This window comes from Saccostrea echinata, unplaced genomic scaffold (assembly GCF_033153115.1).
Source record: "Saccostrea echinata isolate AGI-Se365-2 ecotype Australia unplaced genomic scaffold, CSIRO_AGI_Sech_v1 ptg000015l, whole genome shotgun sequence".
Classification (NCBI taxonomy): Eukaryota; Metazoa; Mollusca; class Bivalvia; order Ostreida; family Ostreidae; genus Saccostrea; species Saccostrea echinata.
Window position 1 is genome coordinate 15,587,253 of NW_026889764.1, and position 23,339 is coordinate 15,610,591.

General features: G+C 35.6%; 2 protein-coding genes across 2 annotated transcripts in view; both read left to right on the top strand.

Annotated features, from left to right (window-relative positions):
- The first annotated feature begins 3,455 nt into the window (after positions 1-3,455).
- On the top strand, positions 3,456-4,353 carry LOC133187664 (ATP-dependent RNA helicase glh-2-like). The gene has a single exon (XM_061323082.1). It carries the CDS (start codon positions 3,463-3,465, stop codon positions 4,351-4,353), a length of 891 nt encoding a protein of 296 aa, XP_061179066.1. The 5' UTR covers positions 3,456-3,462.
- A 3,082-nt stretch (positions 4,354-7,435) lies between these two features.
- Positions 7,436-23,339, top strand: part of LOC133187665 (germinal-center associated nuclear protein-like) — a 33,190-nt gene continuing 17,286 nt past the window's right edge. The window contains exons 1-15 of the mRNA XM_061323083.1: positions 7,436-7,460; positions 7,593-8,297; positions 8,677-8,751; positions 9,164-9,280; positions 9,482-9,684; positions 10,704-10,869; positions 11,800-12,027; positions 13,452-13,541; positions 13,712-13,851; positions 18,236-18,301; positions 18,682-18,831; positions 21,250-21,518; positions 21,716-21,865; positions 22,302-22,368; positions 22,550-22,747. Of these exons, the coding sequence (XP_061179067.1) occupies positions 7,436-7,460; positions 7,593-8,297; positions 8,677-8,751; positions 9,164-9,280; positions 9,482-9,684; positions 10,704-10,869; positions 11,800-12,027; positions 13,452-13,541; positions 13,712-13,851; positions 18,236-18,301; positions 18,682-18,831; positions 21,250-21,518; positions 21,716-21,865; positions 22,302-22,368; positions 22,550-22,747 (2,649 nt within the window). The remainder of the gene's footprint in view (positions 7,461-7,592; positions 8,298-8,676; positions 8,752-9,163; positions 9,281-9,481; positions 9,685-10,703; positions 10,870-11,799; positions 12,028-13,451; positions 13,542-13,711; positions 13,852-18,235; positions 18,302-18,681; positions 18,832-21,249; positions 21,519-21,715; positions 21,866-22,301; positions 22,369-22,549; positions 22,748-23,339) is intronic.

A 23,339-nucleotide genomic window follows, 5' to 3' on the forward strand; every position in this document is an offset into this window, starting at 1 on the left:
GAAAAATTATATTTTCAAAATTGTTACAAAACAAAATATAAAATCTTACTCTTAGTTTTAAAATCATCTTTCTAAATCTTACTCGTTTACTGTTAATTGAATTTTTAAGAGCAGACGATGCATATATTTCTGCGGAACAGTTAGCATATATTGGCGGAAGTTTCATTTTGAAAACAGACGCACAAAAAATACCTTACCAGTTACCTACAAGTAACTACATGAGATTTCTGAAAACTTGGAAAACACAGAACCAATGTAAATATTGCTGATCCTATTTATTTCCTTCTTTACTTATGCGACAGAGAGATTCTCTATGTGTGCATTCGTTAAACCTAGTTCGAATTTTCTCATCACACAGAAAGCGAAAGTTGTCTTGAGCTAGTTCAGGGACCCGTTTTACAAAAGAACTTACGAAAATACCAAAAACTTTAGGTCATTGTAAAATTTTGCACAATTAATGATTCTGTTTAAAATTGCTGGCGTAAGAATATCTTTCTACATTCCTTTTAAAGAGATTAAAACCCTTTTCAATTTAACAGGTCCAGCACAATCTCTTGATTTAGCTATATAGCTTGAAAAAGCTATATAGCTTTATTAAGCTATTCAAAATAGCTTGATAAAGCTATTTATGTGCAGTTTTTTCAGAAAAATGTGTTTTGTAAGAAATAGACAAAAAGTCGCAAGTATTTGACTATTCACATATGTACATGATGTACTATTGGCTATCAAAACAACAACCGAAATCAAAGATAGTTCTAACATTGCAGCATTTGAATACTTTTAAGCAAAAGATGAATTTCCATTGTTTGAGTAACTGTACACCACCTTGTGTGCATTGAGGTGTGGATAAGTATGATTGCTTCTCATTGTACTGAATTATTACCATGATTACCAATCAATTATCTTGTTGACCATAGTTGGCCACTTTTATAATTTCAATGAAGAAGTAACTGTATCAATTGCTTTATATAGCCCGAAAACTTTTAGAACTTTGAGTACAAAGTCTCTTAAGGAGACGTAATTTGATGAGTGATTTTTACATGCATTATTTTCAGAAGAATTCAAGGTTGAATATTATCACTGCACCAAGGTGCGACTTTTTGTGCATGCTGAGAAAATAACACATTTCAGAAAAAAGTGTGATAAAATAGCTAAATCAAGCTATTCTGAATAGCTTAATAAAGCTATATAGCTTTTTCAAGCTATATATCTAAATCAAGAGATTGTGCCGTACCTGTTTAGTGTAAATAATTATGACAAGAATTAAATTTTGGTCTAAGTCGTAAGTTCTTCTGTTAAACGGGCTCCAGGGGTTTAACCTATAGCACAAAAAAAAAGTCTGAATATCCAAAACTCAGGTCAGATAATTTCATTGATAATTTTCTCCCTTCTGAAATTGTCTTCACCATCAAAGATAGTTAGAATAATCTAACTGTGTCTCGGGACAAGCCTTGACCACAGTTAGAATACATCCCATATACTTGCAATGTAGCAAATCGGAGTGGATCCACTCTGAAATGATTTTGAAGAATACAAAAGGAGTTGCACTGAAAATAACTACCAAATTAACCATAACAAACCTTTTTGAGATTGTATATGCCTTTTAACCTAAAAAATAGTCCATATAAATACGAAAATTCAACTCATTTTCTCAACGTTTTTTCCTCGCTTCAAATTTAACGCCATGATGATGTTCGGAACTCTCTGGATTGTTCACAGAAAATGCACAGAGTTTGAGTTATCACCCATGTTTATTTTGCAACATTGCCAATACGAACGAATTCTATCGCTAAACCGGGTCCGTAGGACAATATCATTTTAACGATAGAACGTCCTATCTACATCAAAGACAGAATCCAAGCTGGGTTTTTTTTTTGGCAGGACTTTCACCTGCATGTCCAGCAGCAATTTTTTTTTCTCTACCCATTGGGAATGGGTCAGGTACCGATTCAATTGGGAAAGATGGTGTTAAAAATAGAACAAGGGGAATTTTTTGTCATGTCGATTGTCAACAAATGAAGTTTATTTTGCATTTATTCTAACCTCATTACCTATTAATTCACGCTGTAAAGAATAATCAAGGAATATTCATTGATTTACAAATTAATGTCCCTTATTTTCATAGCTTTCAAGTTGTCCAAAATGTAAGAAAACAGCATGACTATGCTGTTTACAACACGTGTCCTGCCATATTATTTGAGAGGAAGTGACAATATTTAGATAACTCATACAAGGTTTCCTATGAAAAGAATTACGATTTTATCCTGGTTTGTTCCTTGGCAGGTGAATTGGGAATTTTCAGTCTCAAACTTGGGAAAAATTAACGGTTTTTGGCATTGGGAATGGTACCGTTTATTGGTACCAGTTATATAAGAAAAAAAAACGCTGGTCCAGTGTGGTCAACAACACCAAATTACGTAACAGGAAAGGAGAAAATGTATACATGGCTGGATTGGGAATCGAACCTGTGACTCCTGCATCACTAGTCGGGGGCTCTAACCAATGAGCTTCTCGCGCTAATATCCACGGCTCAAACCATTACATAATATATCCCTGAGTGCCCAGTAGTTGTGTGCTTAAGAGAGTGTATATGCTCTAATTCAAGTGTCAGTTATATGAAATCTACAGTTGTTTCACCTCCTGTTTTCACTTACCATATATATAGACATTCTATCATTAAAATGATATTGTCTACGGACCCCGTTTAATGATGGAATTCGTTTTCTGTTGGCAATTTAGCAAAATGAACAGGGGCAGATTACTCCAATATACATAGCTACAGTTTACTATGTATAATGCAGAGATTTCCAAAGGTCAATATGGTGTGTAAATTTGAGAAACACCATTGAGAAAATGAGCTTAATTTTCATCTTTATATGGAATATTTTTTTAGGGTAAAAGGCATCAGGGATGGGGTACCAGTAATTGAAAAAGTATTTGTAATTGATAATTTTTTCAACTACTTGTAATCGTGATTTAATTAATAATTACAGTATTTACTCTGAAAAAATACCATGTAATTTCAGTAACTTTTTAATTACATAATACATATTCTACATATTTATAAAAAAGATACTTCCATCACAGTCACCTTTTACAGTTCTTTAATTTCATTCAATTAACGCAGCCCATCAGTTTGTTTTTTTTTAATCTTAAACTTGTTTATATCCTAATAAATGAATTTGTTATATATTGGGTTGTTTATAATAATTTAAGTTTGTTTTATAATCGTAATGCACATATTGAATTAATACTAGATTAATGTTTATAAAAAAAATTGTTCTACCCTATACTTATAAAAATGTAAGCAAGAATGAAATTTTTGGATATCAGCAGACTGTCTCGCATAATTACATGAAAATAAAGTTCTTGTTAGTAAAGAGTGATTAGCAGTACCCATATTATTTTGCCAATAGTTTTTCTATACATTACTTGAATTTTGGTTGTAGGAAGTCGTAAGCAATGTCCAGTCCTTTTGGGAGTCCCACCCCAGGGTTTGGGACATCATTTGGTGCACAGACTTCAAGTTCCAGCTTATCTCAATCAGGATTTAGGCAGCCGCCGACCAATTCTTTTGGTGGAGCTTCTCCATTCGGACAAAGCACAGGAACCACAAGCCTTGGGAATACTGCGTTTGGTTCTGCTTCAGCGAACACAGCTTTTGGTACATCAGCTGGAACCAGTTCTTTTGGATCCAGTTCCTCTGGCTTTGGGACTGGATCAGGTGGTACAGGTTTTGGAGCTGGTTCAACAAATGCTGGATTTGGATCATCATCAAAAGGGTTTGGAGGAAGTTCTACAGAAGGTGTTTTGAAACCTGGAACAAGTGCTTTTGGAGGTGGATTTGGAACATCCACAACAAATAGTGGATTTGGAACAAGTACTAATGCATTTGGAAGTGGAGGTTTTGGAGCTGGATCTGCTGGATCAACAACCAGTGGAGGTTTTGGGTCTGGAGCAAGTGGTTTTGGGTCTGGATCCACTAGTAAAACAACAAGTGGAGGGTTTGGATCTAGTTCAGCAGGGTTGTCTTCAAGTGGAGGGTTTGGGGCAGGGTTTGGTGGGTCAAAAACTTTAGGGGGTTTTGGATCTGGATCTGGGGGATCAACAACAAGTGCTTCTGGCTCTCTGTCAGCTTTTGGGAAGACCTCTGGCTTTGGTGCTACAACTCGAGCTGGAAGTAACTTTGGGACAACATCAAGTACTACCTTATCAGGATCTGGAACAGCTGGAGGGTTTGGGCAAACAACAGGTGAGAAAATCAAGATGAGCACATTCTGCATGCTCTGTTACTTAAGCTTGAATGAGCAGTGTATAGTTTTATTAAACTATACCTATAATGATCCAATATAGCCTGATAGATCTATTTAACAAAATTATGTTCACAGTGATGCCTTTTGCTTATAATAGACCAAATGCTGCAAAAGTTTGAAAACTAATTTGTACTTCAAAGAGTTCAAAACCAATCCAAACTTCAGATACTTTAAACAACGCTGCCCCTAAGACAACTGGGCATCATGGCCATTTTTAGACTATTTAAACCTGGAGAAGAAGAGCTCTACAAAAATATAGGAAATTGCATTAAATTTTATACATGTAATTGAACATGTTGCTATTAGAACATGTGTGGTTTTTTGTTTAGAAATAACAGTTTTGGCTAGAATATGAAGAAAAATCATATTTCATATTTAAAGTTTTAGTTGGATCTGCTGGATAGATCACCAAATTTTTCGCAAGATAGGTATTTGGTATTTATAAGGAAGACGAAACTTTTTTGAATACTGCTTATTGCTGTATATATCCTACGATTAAAAAAAAAAAAATATGCGAGAATGAAATTTTTGCAAGCAGACTTAATTAACATGATTAAGAGAAAATTAAGTTCTCACAAATAAAAAGTGATTTAACTTAATTTCTTGGCCACCAGCTCCCTCAAAGTTATACACTAGCTGGTTATAATCATTTTTTTTTGTGGCAAAAATTGTTTTTTAATAGTCCAAAAACTTTTAGGAGTTTAAATAAGAAACTTGTAAATGTGATGAAGACACATATATTAGAAATCAATTTTTTAGCTCACCTGAGCCAAAGGCTCAAGTGAGCTTTTCTGATCAAAATTTGTCCGTTGTCTGTCGTCGTCGTTGTCGTCGGCGTCGTTGTTGTCGTAAACTTTTCACATTTTCATCTTCTTCTCAAGAACCACTGGGCCAATTTCAACCAAACTTGCCACAAAGTATCCTTGGGTGAAGGGGATTCAGGTTTGTTCAAATGAAGGGCCATGCCCTCTTTCAAGGGGAGATAATAAAGAATTAGTGAAAAATTAATAGCATCTTTTAAAAATCTTCTTGTCAAGAACCACAAAGCCAGGGAAGATGAAACTCATGTGGAAGCATCCTCAGGTAGTGTAGATTCAAGTTTGTTCAAATCATGACCCCCGGGGGTAGGGTGGGGCCACAATGGAGGATCAAAGTTTTACATAGAAATGTATAGGAAAAACCTTTAAAAATCTTCTTCTCAAGAACAGCAAAGCCCTGATTGGTCATATTTATATGGAAGCATGCTCAGGTAGTGTAGATTCAAGTTTGTTCAAATCATGACCCCTGAGGATAGGGCGGGGCCACAATGGAGGATCAAAGTTTTACATAGAAATATATAGGAAAAATCTTGATAAAAAAAAAATCTTCTTCTCAAGAACAGCAAAGCCCTGATTGGTCATATTTATATGAAAGCATCCTCAGGTAGTGTAGATTCAAATTTGTTCAAATCATGACCCCTGGGGGTAGGGCGGGGCCACAATGGAGGATCAAAGTTTTACATAGAAATATATAGGAAAAACCTTTAAAAATCTTCTTCTCAAGAACAGCAAAGCCATGATGAGTCATATTTATATGGAAGCATCCTCAAGTAGTGAAGATTCAAGTTTGTTCAAATCATGACCCCCGAGGGTAGGGCGGGGCCACAATGGAGGATCAAAGTTTTACATAGAAATATATAGGAAAAATCTTTAAAAAAAAACTTCTTCTCAAGAACAGCAAAGCCCTGATTGGTAATATTTATATGGAAGCATCCTCAGGTAGTAAAAATTCAAATTTGTTCAAATCATGACCCCTGGGGGTAGGGCGGGGCCACAATTGAGGATCAAAGTTTTACATAAAAATATATAGGAAAAATTTTTAAAATCTTCTTCTCAGGAACAGCAAAGCCCTGATTGTTCATATTTATGTGGAAGTATCCTCAGGTAGTATAAATTCAAGATTGTCCAAATCATGACCCCCTGGGGTAGGGCGGGGCCACAATGGAGGATCAAAGTCTTAAATAGAAATATATAGGAAAATATCTTTCTGATGAAGAACTGCAAAGCCATGATTAGTCATTTTGATATGGAAGCATCCTCAGGTAGTGTAGATTCAAGTTTGTTAAAATGATGACCCCCGGGGATAGGGATGGGCCACAATGGGGTGTCGAAAATTTTACATAGGAACAAATAGGAAAATATCCTCTTCTCAAGAACTGCAAAGCCATGATTAGTCATTTTGATATGGAAGCATCCTCAGGTAGTGTAGATTCAAGTTTGTTAAAATGATGACCCCCGGGGATAGGGATGGGCCACATTAGGGTGTCGAAAATTTTACATAGGAACAAATAGGAAAATATCCTCTTCTCAAGAACTGAAAATCATGTTTAGTCATTTTGATATGGAAGCATCCTCAGATAGTGTAAATCAAATTCGTTCAAATGATGACCCCGGGGGTAGGGTGGGGCCCAATCGGGGATCGAAAGTTTTACATAAGAACATGCAGAAAAAATATTTCTTCTCAAGAACAGAAAAGCTATGTTTAGTCATATTGATATGGAAGCATCCTCAGTTAGTGTAGATTCAAGTTTGTTCAAATATTGACCTCTGGGATAGGGAGGAGCCACAATGGGGGATCAAATTTTTACAAAGGATTATATGGGGAAATTTTTTCAAAATTTACTCAAGTACAACAAAGCCATTTGTTAAATTGACATGAAAGCATCATCAGCCCCCCCCCCCCCCCCCCCCAGTAACCTTTTCAATACTGAACTGATTTGTGGTTTTGCCTAGCCAATGTGCTCAGGTGAGCAATGTGGCCCATGGGCCTCTTGTTCATGCATTGTTTTGAATTGATGAGTACAAATTAATATTTTTTGTCCACAAACATAAGTTTTGTTATTTGTTTTCTTTAAATCATAAATAAAATGTAAAGTTGACATGGTTAAAAAGAAAATTCTGTTCAAAATAGCTTACCAGGTAAATATTTTAAATCCCTGAATAAAGGAACATCATGTATATACAGCTGTTAATCAAAGGAATAGCACTGCTGGTCTAGTGCTAGACCTAAAAATTAAGGGAGTTTTACTTTGTGAAATACACTGATCATGAAAACTAGAATTTTTTTAACTCCGTGATTAAAAAATGATCTTTGTTTATAAACTAAAAGGTAATTAACCTAGTATACTCAGAAGATAAAACACTTTAACACCATGTCAGCTTTCAGAGACTGATAACTAATTTGTTGGTTCTAAAATTTAAGAAAAAAATACTGAAATAAATAATTTTTGTTTATTTGAAGGTTCATTATTTGGATCTACATCTACATTTGGAGCTTCAAGTACAAAAGGAAATGGAAATCAGCCAACATCAACTTCAGGAAATACTCTTGCTTCAGATCCCAAACCTGGCCTTTTTGGTCCAATTGGAGCTTTTCCTTCACAGACCACGGGGAATGCTGGATCATCCAATTCAGGTACAGCATTTCAAGGATCAAAATCTACAGCCAGTAGTGTAGGAAAATCCTCAACAGGAAGTGATGTATTTGGATCAGGAAGTGTACCTTTTGGTGGAACATCTTCCACCCCAAGCGGAGCATTTGGTGGACCACCCACCACAGGAAGTAGATTATTTGGTACATCCACTCAAACAGCTGATGCAGTGCCACAAGGAGGTGCCCTTTTCAAATCTACTGCACAAACCAATCAAACAGGCCATCTGTTTGGGGCTAGTGCATCAGGAACTTCAGCCTTGTTTCACCAAAAGCCCCATGGGGAATCTCAGCAGTTGTTCGGCAAGCCTGTCCCAGCTTCTTCATCTTTGGTGGGAGGGGAATCCAGCAGCAAGGCTTTTGGTTCAGGAGGTTCCTCTGAAGATGGAAATAAAGGTCCTGTGTCATTAAGGGACAAATCTTCAGGGGAAATTAAAGAATTGTCACCCCCAGCGTCTATGTTCATTCTGAAAGGATCAACCTCAAAAACTATACAGTCCACAGCTGCTACGGAGGGTGAGTTGTCTTACTGTAATTTAGTGATAATCTTGTCAGGTAATTGAAGTACATGCTTATACAGTAAAACACGCTTATAGCGAACACGCTTAAAATGAATTGATGCTTACACCGAAGTGATTTTCATTCCCCGTGACTTAAAATTGTATTGTGATACTAACAGATATAACAAATAACGTTTATTATGAACCGAAATTATCTGTCCCTGACACTTCGTTATAAGCATGTTTTACTGTATATGAGTAAAACAAATGCAAACAGAAGCCTGGTTTCAAGTGCCCCAATATATGATTGCATGAATCAGGTGAGGAGGAAGATGAAGCAAAATTTTTGAGTGTGCTATTTTTAGTACATTTACTAACTAAATATTATTTTTTAGTTGGTGTTGATACAGTTTCCTCAAAATCCAAGAAGAATTTGTTCAGTAAAGCAGCTAATATGGGCCCAAAACCAGGTAATTTAATAATTTTAGTAGAAATTAAATGTTTCAGAATGGCTAGGTCTTACTGTCTTGCTAGGTTTTGCTTTTAATTAGGTAAACTCTCTCTCTGGAATGGCTAAATTTGAACACAGTAAAATGAGTTTGATTATATATATACAGCTAGGCTTTTGAATGACTTAGATTTGATGGTAGATTTTGCCAGATCTCTGAAATGGCTTAATTTTGCTATAAAATTATATGATGTCTATGGTATAATTTTGATGTCCATTGTTGTATTTGGATTTATTATGCACCCTTATCAAATGAAAATAATATTTTGAAATATAAGAAAGAATTCATTATTTTTATTATTTAAGAAGTTAATTTTCATTGACATTTTGGATTTTCTTGTGATATATTTACGATTTTTATTCATTTTTAACAGGTGGTGCTCAAACTTTGTTTGGTAAGGCAATAGCGAGTACACAACAGATGACTTGGAGACGGGGGGCAGAAGGAGAGGAGGGGAGGAAAATGAAGAGGAGATCTAGTGATGAAACAGGTAGACCAGGCCCCCAGAATCATGATCATTGTTAAGCTGAGTTCTAAAACTGATTCTCATTTAATTATTCTGAATTTTATGATACTTCTCTGTGCATCAATTTTGTTAATCTGGTAGATTTCATCACCCAAATTTCCATTTTATGTTCCCTGAGGGATTCTGAAAACCTCACATTTAAATCTTGTACTTCTTATTTCCTAGAAGAGGAAACTCATGCCAAAAGAGCTACCTCCACCAGGAGACTTTCCAGTGTGGAGGACAGAGTAGCCCTGATCTGCAAAAATGTCCCTCCACGATTCAACAGTGGCCAGAAACTGCGACAACATTTCACCAAATTTGGGGAAGTCACACGTGTTATAACCAAACCAGACAAAGGAATGGCCACCATTCATTTCAAAACTCATGTGAGATATGATCCTGAAATGTCAAGTTTATGTTTAAAGTTTTAAGAAAAAATATACCTGATTCTCATATTTACTGTTCATTAAATTTAAAAATATTTAGTTATATAATGATTGAATGTTTTCTAGTCAGTTAAAACTTTATGTTCCAATCTTTTTAATCTCAGAAATTATGATTTACCACCATCATTTACAGTGTAAAAGGTTCTCACTTTCCGAAAATTACACACTCTTGTTTGCATCTATTCAGAGAAAAAGAAATTAGAAGGTTAAAAAAATAGTTATTGTGGTTCCACAGTAATACAAATGACTGCTGATAATGCACTTGGCATTGCACAATAAATAGTTTCGCTTCAATTGTAAACATGAGATTTCACAAGGGCATATTAAGAGTTGTGAAAAGCTGGTTATTTTGATGGAATTCAGATGAAAGATAAGAAGTGCAGCAATCAGTCTACTGAACTGAATAAAAAAAATTCTTGAACATAGCATGAGATAAATAGGTGGTTAAGCTATGAAATTCTACTCAGTAAACAAATACGTGTTTTACCTTGTCATTCTTTTGGAAGGTCACAAGATCGTTCTGATAGGATCTTTATGCTGAATATTCATGAATTTTTGTTGGTAAGCAAAGAATTTTTTTCTTTAATTACAACTTAGGCATAAGACATCTAGGATAAGTGGAAAGAATATTTTCTCATTTGAACATATGATAAACAGACCTAGACGGTAATGTCCATGGGTAAAAAATTATTTCTTTAATTACAACTTAAGCATAAGACATCTAGGATAAGTGGAAAGGATATTTTCTCATTTGAACATATGATAAACATACCTAGATGATAATGTCCATGGGTAAAAAATACTTAACACATGCAGATCATACAGCTTTAAAATCATTTCTTGTGGGTGTGCTCTATTCCATTAATATGGAAAGTAAAAGACTATTTTTTATTAGAATGGTTTACACATATTGCAAGTTAAATACTGTATGTGAAAAAAAAATGTTTTTGTCTTTGAAGGAAGCTGCTTTAGAGGCCAAGAGAAAGGGGGCAGTCATTATGAAGGGGGAGAAGAGGATGGAAATATTCTGGAGTTCATTTTCTCCTGCAGCAAAGGGGCTGGGACGAAAATCCTCAACGGAAGATGCAAGCACACCCCAAGGACCACTCAAAAGACACGCCCAAGGTCAGGGTCATCACTGTTTTCATTGCTGGTTCAGGGTTCGACACTAACGTTAGTCTCAGATTAAAACATTTTCATTCGGACTAATAAAATATGGGGCTAATTAGTCCGAATGGACCAATAAAAATTTCTGAAAAACACTATGAATAAATTACCGATGTCTGATTCTCGGCAACTTTTACTGGAAAACCCCGCATGTATTTTCAGATTTCTAGCTTTTGGCAGGTAATTATGCAATGCTGGGTCAATTCAGTGCTTAATTTTTCGACTGATCGATGTGAAGTATAAGGTTTTAGCGATCATGATTTAGTATGACACTTTTAAGAAATATGTTGGACGTTTTGGATGTAATGTTAAGACAAAAAAAATTAAATTTAAAAAAAAAAACGAGATTGGGAATACGATAATCGTACATGCTGATAACGAGATTTCAATGAATCTATGGAATAATATATTTCACGTAAATACTTTTTTTATTTCAAAAAATAATATGTATATTAATTGTCACGTTAAATTAATGTTAAAAAACATTGATGTTTCTTTTTTTTTGACGGACTAATAAAATCGCCTGCGGACTAGTAAAAGTAATGAAGCACTAGTCCAGCTGGACTAAAGCCTTAAAAAGTTAGTGTCGAACCCCGTGGTTAAAAGTTGTAAAGGAAGATGATCAAATCTGATTTTGACAAAACATTTTCCCTGTGATTGAGATTGTAATTAGTAAAAGCTCAATCCTAAAGCTCAATTTAATTAAACCATTTGTCTGAGTCATAGCAAGAAAGAAATGGTAGATATCTAGTATTAACATTTGTTTCCCATTCTTTGATCAGCACTGCATTTCATTTCTTTCAGTTCTGCAGAATTTTCTTATAATTTTACTGTGTTAAAAACATACCAATACTTGTTTTAACAACATACCAATGCTCTTCTGTATAGTTAAAGCTGGAGCAAGTCAATTTAAGTGGAGGAGAAATGATGTGGATGAAGAACTGGCCAGTATGTCTGGTACCAGTGACATCAGTGGTCAGAAACAGCAGGTCATGTCTCTTCCTGATGAGGTTAAGGGTCAGCAGTCACAGTCTACTGAGCGAGCAATGCGGCATGCCAGTCCTGTACCAAGTGGAACAAGTTCATCTCCAGCAATTCCCACCAAAATAGACAAAGGTAATTATACTTGACACTACACTGTATACAGTGACATATAAGTCTATGTTCATTTACTGAATGGTTGTAATTTTCACTGTTTTGAAAAAAACAACCCACATACAATGAATATTTTTACCCACACTTATGACATTTTATATATATAGTTTGAGCAAATTGATGTCATCTCTGTCTATCCCTCCAAACTTTTAGCTGCCTGTCCATCCATCATATTTAGCAAACATGGCAAAATTCTGTTTGCTTATGATCCGTCAAGCCATGTTGAAGAGAAGGAGGCTTCAGAATTTTGATCTTTATATCTGAGCTCGCTGAAGGCTTGAAAAAATGTTTTTTTTTAAGAATTTCTATATTTTAAGAGTTATGAATTTTAATTCTTTTGTATGTTATTGACATTCAAATCAGCATATTTTTCTAATTTCTGATGATCATTTGCTAGGTCTGCAAATCCACCACAAATTGAATAACTTTTTTAGATGCACCAGGGTTCTCACTAGGATTTTGCTAACTTGAGTCCCAGGACTCAAGATTTCTGAGAAGGTTGCGTCCCAGCTAAATTTGATGCGTCCCAGAAAAATTATGTTGAGTCCCAACTAAATTATTGCAGTATCCTTCCATCCAAACATCAATAAAAGTCTTTATCATTTTATCAGTTTCTTTACGGAATATTAACATATTCAAGTATATAAACTGTTAATGCATTCAAGCCATATTCTAAAATACACGCTTAATCAATTGCTATAAAAATAACCTGGTGTTTATAAAGCTAAAATTAACTGTCGCATAATCAACTAGCCCCAAAAGTTGACTGTATACAATCACAGGTGTCATGTGCAATGAGGCGTAACTAATCCTGTCGGTCATCTGCACTGGGTGAAATTCACGATAATCAAGCCCCATTGTGTATACAAGCAGTAATTATGGTTTCTACATGTAGATAACACTCAAGATTCAAAAGTGTTTTTTAAAAAAAAGCTGCAGTGTGTTTACAGCTGTCAGAGTTTGGCATGCCACACTATTTTGACTATGGACTAATAAACATGAAATATCTTATGATCAATCCCCGTTTAAAAAAAAGAGAAATAAGTACAAGAAAAGTTGTTTCTTGGATAAACATTATGATAGTTACAAGAAGGTTTCGATGAAATATTTCTTTGACAAATCCTAACATCTAAATTCCACGTTTTTAAAATCACCTGAATTTTCTCGCTAACGAGGACACGTCCGATCAGGAGTCCGCGGATGCATCGTTTTTAAGAACCTTGCATCCCAAGTAATTTTGCTGCGTCTAGGACGCAGATTCTTGCGTTAATGAGAACCCTGTGCACATTTTGGTGAAATCATTCTAATTTATGGGGACCAATCTCTGTGGCTTATGGGTACATAGTCGTACAACTACGCATTTCATAAGACAAATCTATTTACAGGTGCTGTCATCAGTCTGAGAAACTCTATTGCCAGAAATAATTCTGACAGGCTTCAGATTCTTAATTTACGTGACAAAGTTAATCGTCTTGGTAAGGATACATTATGTTTCTTATTTTTTTTTTTTTTTTACAAAATCAAAACCAGATTTTAATTCCTTATTCTTCTTCAGTGACATTACAGTGTACTTCTGAAGGGACTGTGATTTCATTGTGAATATGCATCTTAAAAAAGGAAATAATCAAAGAGATCTTTATTACAGGACCTAAGAAGCAGTCAGACTTAGCTACTGCCCGGGCATTTGTTGGGACATGTACAGATATGTGTCCAGAGAAGGAAAGATATGATAGAGAGGAGAAACGCAGACTTCATCCTTACGAGGTTTTACAGACCTCAGAAGGGGTGAGTATTATCATGGGGTTAAGCAATTTAACATTCAATCATAACTCTTATTCTTAGGCCTACCTTTTTCTGGTGATGAAGTAAAACTGTCCATAATCTCTTATGCCATTGATTGACAACTTTTATAGTAACATAATAGTGCTTTCAGGGTTGCAAATAACCACTCGCCCACTCAAAAATGCAAGTAATTTTGCCTGTGGGCGACCAACTCTTGAGGATGTTATCGCCCACATGGCGAGTAAGAATTTTGTCGGACCTTTTCCGGAGCCAGATCGTGGTTTGGTTCTACTATTAATGCACTTTCATTTTCACTGTTTTCTTCCAAGACCCAGAATCATGTCGATGATACGCTTCCTTAAAAGTATGAAAATTCCTTTTTATGTATCAACGGAAGCAGGTTTTCTTCCATATCCTATTAAGATGCACACTGTTTATCATTCACAATTAGCAGCTTTATTTTAATTTTCCTCCTGATATAAGAATGTTGAAGACGTTTTCTGATCTTTTGCTGCTACCGTGGGTTAAAAAATATTTCAAGCTACGAACTTTGAAAGGCGGTAAAGTAAGCTTTCTGTAATTTTATGATAGAAACATATGATTTAAAATACATGCCTTAAAGTGAATGAAAACAGGTTTAAAATGTTATTTGCAACCCTGGTTTTATGTCCTCGCTATATATATTTCATCTCTGAGGGGGAGATGGCACGATCAAACCAACATTTTATTATATCTCTGTTCACCGGGACGTGTTTGACGACGTCATTTGCAGCAACCTCGATACAGATAACGTTTTAAAAATTGTGTCACCACTCCTCTGTCTCCACAGCTGTCAACATGAAAATTTTATATATTATGCAGCTTTGTTTTCTAACTTAATTGACATAAATTTGAATTTTATGTTTTACATATTATCAAAACAATAAATGCAATTGCAATAGTAACATACATAAATTATTCTGGATTTGGCATTCACTCACATCAATTCTTAATACCCACTTATAATATGATGTTCATTCATTTTGGCCTGTTTACCCCCAATTCAGATAAATTTTTCTGCATTATGTAATTAATTAAATATAGCTACCCGCTGGTGTCAACCCGGGTCATTTCATGTAAACCTGATGGTGTCAACCCAGGTATCTCAAAAATTTAAACCTGATGGTGTCAACCCAGGTTCCATTCATTAAAACCCGATGGTGTCAACCCGGGTACCCTTACTCACAACCTGATGGTGTCAACCCAGGTTTCTATGGTTACAGTGGAACAATTTCCTGATGGTGTCAACCCAGGAATTTGTTTTTACTTTATATGTGAGTAGCCCCCGAGAAGGCCAAAGTTATGTGGTATAAAACAAGATGGATGTATGATTTTTTAGGTCACCTGAGTAAACTCAGGTGACCTATTGCTATCCGTTTTCGTCCGACGTCGTTCGTCGGTCGTAAACTTTTGAACATTTTTAGCTTCTTCTCTGGAACCACTGGACCAATTACATCCAAATTTGGTATACAGCATTTTTGGGTGGAGGGGAACAAAAATTGTGAATTTCATGGTCCCTGCCCCCCTGGGGCCTGAGGGGTGGGGCTAAAACCACCAAAAATAATGCAATCTTTAAAAATCTTCTTCTTTACTCCTGGACATCAAGCAGTCAAACTGTTGGCATCATTGTAATAAGCATTGAGCCCTCTACCAAAATTGTGAAATTCATGGCCCCAGGGTCAGGGGTTCTGGCCCCAGGGTGGGGCTATAAAGATCATATAGTGAAAGTGCATCATTTCTTTGAAAATCTTCTTCTCTGCTCCTGGGTATTAAATAAAGTTACTAAGTACATAGTTATGATGAGCAAGAGTGCTTCTTCCAAAATTGTGAAATTCATGGCCCCAGGGTCAGGGGTTCTGGTGTTAGGGAGGGGCTCTATTGATTATATAGTGAAAATGCATTAATTCTTGAAAATCTTCTTCTCTGCTCCTGGGTATCAAATAAAGGAACTAAGTACATAGTTATGATAAGCAAGAGTGCCCCTTTAAAAATTGTGAAAATTCATGACCCCAGGGTCAGGGGTTCTGGTGTTAGGGCGGGGCTCTATTGATTATATAGTGAAAATGCATTAATTCTTTGAAAACCTTCTTCTTTGCTCCTGGGTATTAAATAAAGTAACTAAGTACATAGTTATTATGAGCAAGAGTGCCTCTTCCAAAATTGTGAATTTCATGACCCCAGGGTCAGGGGTTCTGGTGTTAGGGCGGGGCTCTATTGATTATATAGTGAAAATGCATTAATTCTTTGAAAATCTTCTTCTCTGCTCCTGGGCATTAAGGTGATAAACTAAGTACATAGTTATGATGAGGAGGTGGGCCTCTTCCAGAATTGTGAAAGCCATGGCCCCTGGGTCAGGGGTTCTGGTGTTAGGGCGGGGCTCTATTGATTATATAGTGAAAATGCATTAATTCTTTGAAAATCTTCTTCTCTGCTCCTGGGTATTATTTAAACAAACTAAGTGCATGGTTATGATGCATAAGGATGCCTTTTCAAAAATTGTGAATTTCATGGCCCCAGGGCAGGGGTTCTTGTGTTAGGGCGGGGCTCTATTGATTATATAGTGAAAATGCATTAATTCTTTGAAAATCTTCTTCTCTGCTACTGGAGACTATTTAAACAAACTATGTGCATGGTTATGATGCATAAGGATGCCTTTTCCAAAATTGTGAATTTCATGGCCCCAGGTTCAGGGGTTCTGGTGTTAGGGCGGGGCTCTATTGATTATATAGTGAAAATGCATTGATTCTTTGAAAATCTTCTTCTCTGCTACTGGAGATTATTTAAACAAACTAAGTGCATGATTATGATAGACAAGGATGCCTCTTCCAAAATTTTTAAATAAATGGCCTCAGTTTTTTGGGTTCTTGAGGAGGGGGAGGGGGGGGGGGCTCTATTGATTATATAGTGAAAAAGCATTAATTCTATTAATTAATCATTAATTAATCCTGTGGGCTCCTTAGTGTTGAGCTGATAAATAAATTGCTTAGCTATGATGAAAATGGGAGCTTCGAACAGAATTTTTAAATCTTGTGGTCCTAGGGTCAGGGGTTCTGGCATAACGAGGGGGGGGGGGGGCTTTTGATAATATAGTGAAAAGTGTTAATTCTTTGAAGTCCATAGTAATGATGATGAGGGTAACTCTACCGAATTTGTAAATTTCTTGACCCTTGGTCTTGGGTTCTGCTGTTAGGGTAAGGCTTTGTTGAATCTGTAGTGAAAATGCATTGTACCTGTGAAATTCTTCTCTGCTTCTGGGCATATCGGAAGCAAACTGAGTAAAAGTTTAAATGATATGAGTAAGCGTATTTCTACCAGATTTTTTAAACATCTGGACCATTCGTCTAAGCATTCTGGTCCTGGGCAGGGCTCTTTTAATTTGTATTCTACTGAGAGAAGTTATTCCCCTTTTCCATTCACCTTTGATAATTAATCACTGTAAATAATGTATTTGAAAGGTTAATAGAATAAGGTAATTATGCAAGAATGTTTATTGTATAATTAAAAAAGTACTTTCTTAGTTTTAATAATCAGGTAGACCTGTAAGTAATAGATAAATAAAAATGAGACAAAAATAACTTATCTTATTAAAAGTTCTTTAAAGACCATAAGAGAGGTCAATGCTAGAGGTCTTAATATGGGTTTAAAAATAGTACAGAAGCACTAATAGTTTGTTAATAGTCTGCATGGTGATAGTGTTAAGTGGGGGACACATTAGAACTCAATTTCTGAGTTGATAGTGAATACTAGACTAATTATTTTGTTGATCCTGATCTTCCTACTTCTCTTGTTTTTGTTCCTCTGATGTGCCTCTGGGTATTAAGTAATCAAAGTAAGCATGCTAACTGTATAGTTATGATGAGCAATGGTGCATCTTTCAAAATTGTGAATTACATGGCCTCTGGTTTAAAATACAAACCAAATTCAATTGTTGGAAAGTTGTTGCACGATACTCAGGTGACCTATAAGGCCCGTGGGCCTCTTGTTTTATTTTTTGTGTATAAATTTTTTAGCTTATTGAGTGATTGTGAACATTGTAGTTTCATGTTTTGATTTTTTTTAATAAATGTTGAAATTTCAATTGCTCTTACTATTTGTATAAACATAAATTATTCTGGATTTTGAGCGTGTGCCGACAGACCATATCTACTTTCTTAAAAATCATCATAATATTATTACTATGAAAGATTTCATTTAAAAAAAAAAATCACTGTTTTAATGGACTTTTGATAAATAATAGTCATGCAAAATTTGGTAAGTATTGGTTGAATGTTTACAAAGTTATAGACATTGTCTACGACTTTTTGGGACAACCCTTGTATGTGTATAAATAATCTCTTTTTATTCACAGTCTGGTAATCCTCAGGTGAACCACACTCTGGCAGTTAAGGAGTACAGCAGATCCTCAGCTGATCAGGTCTGATTCATTAATAAAAAAAAATACTGGAAAGAGAATTTCATAGATGTTGCATGTAGATGTTTAATTTGAAATACAACTCAACTTGTAGCTTGAAATACAACTCAGTTTTACTTGAGCTTCATGTTATTTTCACATTAAAGTCTCTCATGTAAGGATCTTACTTGGCATTATGCATGTTTACAATGCATTTCTTTGGATAATTTTAAATACATACATATACATGTATACGGTGTATATAGATGTACCTCCACACTTCACTTTACACTAAGCTTGTATTTATTCAATCTAAAATAAATTTTGGGGGGAAAATTGTTATAATGTTATATATTTTCATGTTCATGGACATATTGAAAATGTTCCAAATATTTGTTAAACAGGAGGAACCATTGCCATATGAATTGAGGACCCTTCCAACCCTGACCTTGACAATGACCTACTTACTGAGGGAGATAGCTGACCGGGGTGAGGATGGCAAGTGGGGGGATTGGTTTGATTTCCTTTGGAATAGGACCCGAGGAATTCGTAAGGTACACAAAATGTCAATTAACATTTATTTTCAGACAGTATCTGCAAGCATAGCTGTATATAATATACAATATTATAAGTCATTATATTTTATTGAACTATAATTATCACAATGAAATTCAAAGAGGTAGGAGTATCTCGTGTACATGTGAAAGTGAAACATTTCCTTCTCCATTTTTAGGTCACCTGAGTCACTCAGGTGACCTATTGCTATCCGTTTTTGTCCGTCATCGTGCGTTAACTTTTGAACATTTTCATCTTCTTCTCTAGAACCGCTCAACCAATTTCAACCAATTTTGGCATATAGCTTTTTTGGGTGAAGGGGAACACAAATTGTGAATTTCATGGTCCCTGCTCCCCTGGGGCCCAAGGGGTGGGGCTAAAACCACCAAAATTGATGCAATCTTTAAAAATCTTCTTCTTTACTCCTGGACATCAAGCAGTCAAACTGTTGGCATGATTGTAATAAGCATTGGGCCCTCTACCTAAATTGTGAAATTCATGGCCCCAGGGTCAGGGGTTCTGGTGCTAGGGCGGGGCTCTATTGATTATATAGTGAAAATCCATTAATTCTTTGAAAATCTTCTTCTCTGCTCCTGGGTATTATTTAAACAAACTAAGTGCATGGTTATGACAAGCATTGATGCCTTTTCAAAAATTGTGAAATTCATGGCCCCTGGGTCAGGGGTTCTGGTGTTAGGATGGGGCTCTATTGATTATATAGTGAAAATGCATTAATTCTTTGAAAATCTTCTTCTCTGCTCCTGGATATTATTTAAACAAACTAAGTGCATGGTTATGACAAGCATTGATGCCTTTTCCAAAATTGTGAAATTCATGGCCCCTGGGACAGGGGTTCTGGTGTTAAGGTGGGGCTCTATTGATTATATAGTGAAAATGCTTTAATTCTTTGAAGATCTTCTTCTCTGCTCCTGGATATTATTTAAACAAACTAAGTGCATGGTTATGACAAGAATTGATTCCTTTTCCAAAATTGTGAAATTCATGGCCCCAGGGTCAGGGGTTCTGGCGTTAATGTGGGGCTCAATTGGTTATATAGTGAAAATGCATTAATTCTTTGAAAATCTTCTTCTCTGCTCCTGGATTTTATATAAACAAACTAAGTGCATGGTTATGACAAGCAATGATGCCTTTTCCAAAATCGTGAAATTCATGGCCCCTGGGTCAGGGGTTCTGGTGTGGGGGGGGGGGGGGTCTATTGATTATATAATGAAAATGCATTAATTCTTTGAAAATCTTGTTTTCTGCTCCTGGTTATAAAGTAAACTAAGTGTGTAGTTATGATGAACAAGAGTGCTTCTTCATGAATCATGACTTTTAAGTCAGATGTTCTGGTGTAAGGATGGGACTCTATTGATAATGTAGTGAAAATGCATTAATTCTGTTAAATAGTCCTCTCTGTTCCTTAGTGTTGAGCAGATAAATAAAGTGCATAGTTATGATGAACAATTGTGCTTCTTACAAAATTTTAAAACTTGTGGTCTTCAGGTTTTTTTTTTGGGGGGGGGGGGGGGGCTATATTTATTCATAAAATGAAAATCTGTTAATTCTTTGAAAATCTTCAACTAAGTGCATAGTTATGATGATGAGGGTACCTCTACCAAATTTATAATTTCATGACCCTGGGACATGGGTTTTAGTGTTAGGGTAGGGGTGTGTTGAATCTGTAATGAAAATGCTATTTCTTTGAAAATCTTCTCTGCTCCTTGGCATATTGAAGGCAAATAGAATTAAAGTTTTAATAAGCAAGGATATTTTTACCAGATTTTTGAACATCAGGACCATTTGGTCAAGTTTTCTGGTCCTAGTCAGGGCTCTATTAATTTGTATTCAACTGAGAGAAGTTATTCCCTTGGCCATTTACTTTTGATAATTAATCACTGTAAATAATGTATTTGAAAGTTAAAAGAATGAGAGAATTATGCAAAAAAAAAAAAAAATTATGGAATAATACAAAAAATACTTTCATAGTTTTAATGATCAGATAGACTTGTAAATAATAAATAGATAAAAATGAGACAGAAATAACTTATTAAATGTTCTTCAAAGACCAAGAGAGGCCAATGTGAGAGGTCACAATGTGGGGTTAAAAGTAGTACAGAGGAACTATTAGTTTGTTAATAGTCTGCATGGTGATAGTGCTAAATGGGGGATAAATTAGAATTTAATGTATGAGTTGTTACTGAATACTAGACTAATTATTTCATTGATTCTGATCATCCTATTTTTCTTGCTTTTGGGCAACAAAGCTTCATCTATCAGTTTATTTTATACTCTATGGAACTTCTAAATTGTTGTATTATACTCAGGTGACCGTTAAGGCCCTTGGGCCTCTTGTAATGATTGAGCATGAGCTCTCTCTTGTGCAGTAAAGTTTTCAACATAAATACGAATTGTAGGAGATCACTCAGCAGCAGTTCTGTAACGTGGAGAGTGTGGAACTCTTGGAGAAGTGTGTCCGTTTCCACATCTTCTGTGCAGAGCGACTCTGTGAAGAAGACATGCATTCCTTTGATGACAAGATTAACAATGAGAACATGACAAAGTGTTTGCAGACTCTAAAGGAGAATTACTCAGATCTGGAGAAGAAACAAGTGTTCTGTGCCAACGAGGCAGAGATGAGGTGTTATATGGTGCTGATGAACCTCAATGAGGGCGATATTCTCAGGTCGGTATCTCCCCACTCTTTTTCCTACCCCCAATCCTGATTTTAAATATGTGAATTTTAAATTATAGTATGTGCTTTATTCCAAAGTTTATCTACATGTACTTGTAAAAATGTTTTAATCTACTTATACGTGTGTATCTCTTCAATTTTGTACATTATATTGACATGTATTGTATATGCATATTTCACACTTTCAGAGAAACCCAGCAGTTAAGACCAGAGGTTCGAAACTCAACATTGATTAACTATGCCCTCAAAGTTTATGCAGCCCTCAACAGTAATAACTATGTGAGGTTCTTCCGTCTCGTTAGGGAGGGGTCTTTTCTCTGTTCCTGTATTCTACACAGGTAAGTTTCCTTATTTAGTTTCACTGGTTTAAATAATTGGATGGATGATCAGAGAGCTACAATTCAAACTGTTTATTTATTATACATCAAAAAAGGTCACTGTGTGCATGGTTAAGAGTTACAAGTGTATGTATTTTTAACCTTTCATTCTCAAAATGTTACTATCCATGTGTTCCTAACATATTCTTTTACTAATTCTGCAGCAAAACATTCCGTGCAACTGTTTTAATAGCTCTCCTGGGCCTGAAGTTGTCTGACAATAAATTCTGTCTGTTTATACCACATAATATGCAATGTTATACATGAACCGGTATACATAACATAATAATGTATACTCAGTTGAATTAAATGAAGTTGTTTGATTAACCATGGTAATTTAGAGATTTTTCACTATATCTTGTCTTTGGAAAAAAAAACAATATAAATTTTTTTGCAGATATTTTACTCAAGTTAGGAAAAAGGCATTACATATTCTGGTAAAAGCACATCGCAAGGGAGTACAGGTAAAGCTTAATGCTTGTAAACTAGTTTGTTTTTCCATGTAACCCTATTGAATGCACACTATTGACACAATTAATGAAATGTAATGGACAATGATTTACAAAGCACCATTTAAGAACTAATCATTTCTAAAATAAAGATAGACTTTAGAAGTTCACATGATTTTTTTGTTGTTATTTTTAGCTACCTTTAGAGGATTTAGTGAGGACCCTGAGTTTTGATGACCAGAGTGAGGCTGCCCAGTTCTGTCAGTTCTTTGGACTGACCACAGTAGACAACTGTGTGACACTGGACAAGGCAGCATTTATTGAACCGGAAGAAAACTGGTGCCCACGACGATCAACTATCATAGAAAGGAAACGCAGTACGTCTGTGGGTGAGGTGTGTCACTTTCAATTCCTAGAATCTGTTCTGTGTTAATTTTGTAAGACTTTGAAACAATTCATGTCATATATATTCCTTGCTATAATGGGAGCACATTGCTGATAAGCGTTTAGCCAGTAAACATAAGATTAAATTTTCAATATCTGTACTGTAAAACACGCTTATAACGAAGTGCCAGGGAATGACAATTTTGCTTCGTTATAAGAGTAATTTGCTATATCTGTTGAATTAATAATAAATTTTTAAAAAGTCACAGGGATTTAAAATCGCTTCGCTGTAAGCGTCAATTCATTATAAGTTTGTTTGCTATAAGCGTGTTTTACTGTAGTGGATACTTGATGTTTGTTGTGTCATTTGGCGAGAAATTTATCGGTATTGTCTCAGTGCACCTAGCTTAAATGGGTATTGACTTATGCATGAAGTCTAACTTTGATTGACTGGTGTCCAATGTAGGAAAGAGTCCATGACTCTTTTTGGCGTAGGACCACAGAAAGCTTCGTATAAGCACCAAATTTATGAGCCCCCATTGTTTGGCAAGGATACAACTTTTTGGGTATCCCATTTCTTTTTCTTGCCCTATTGGCCACAA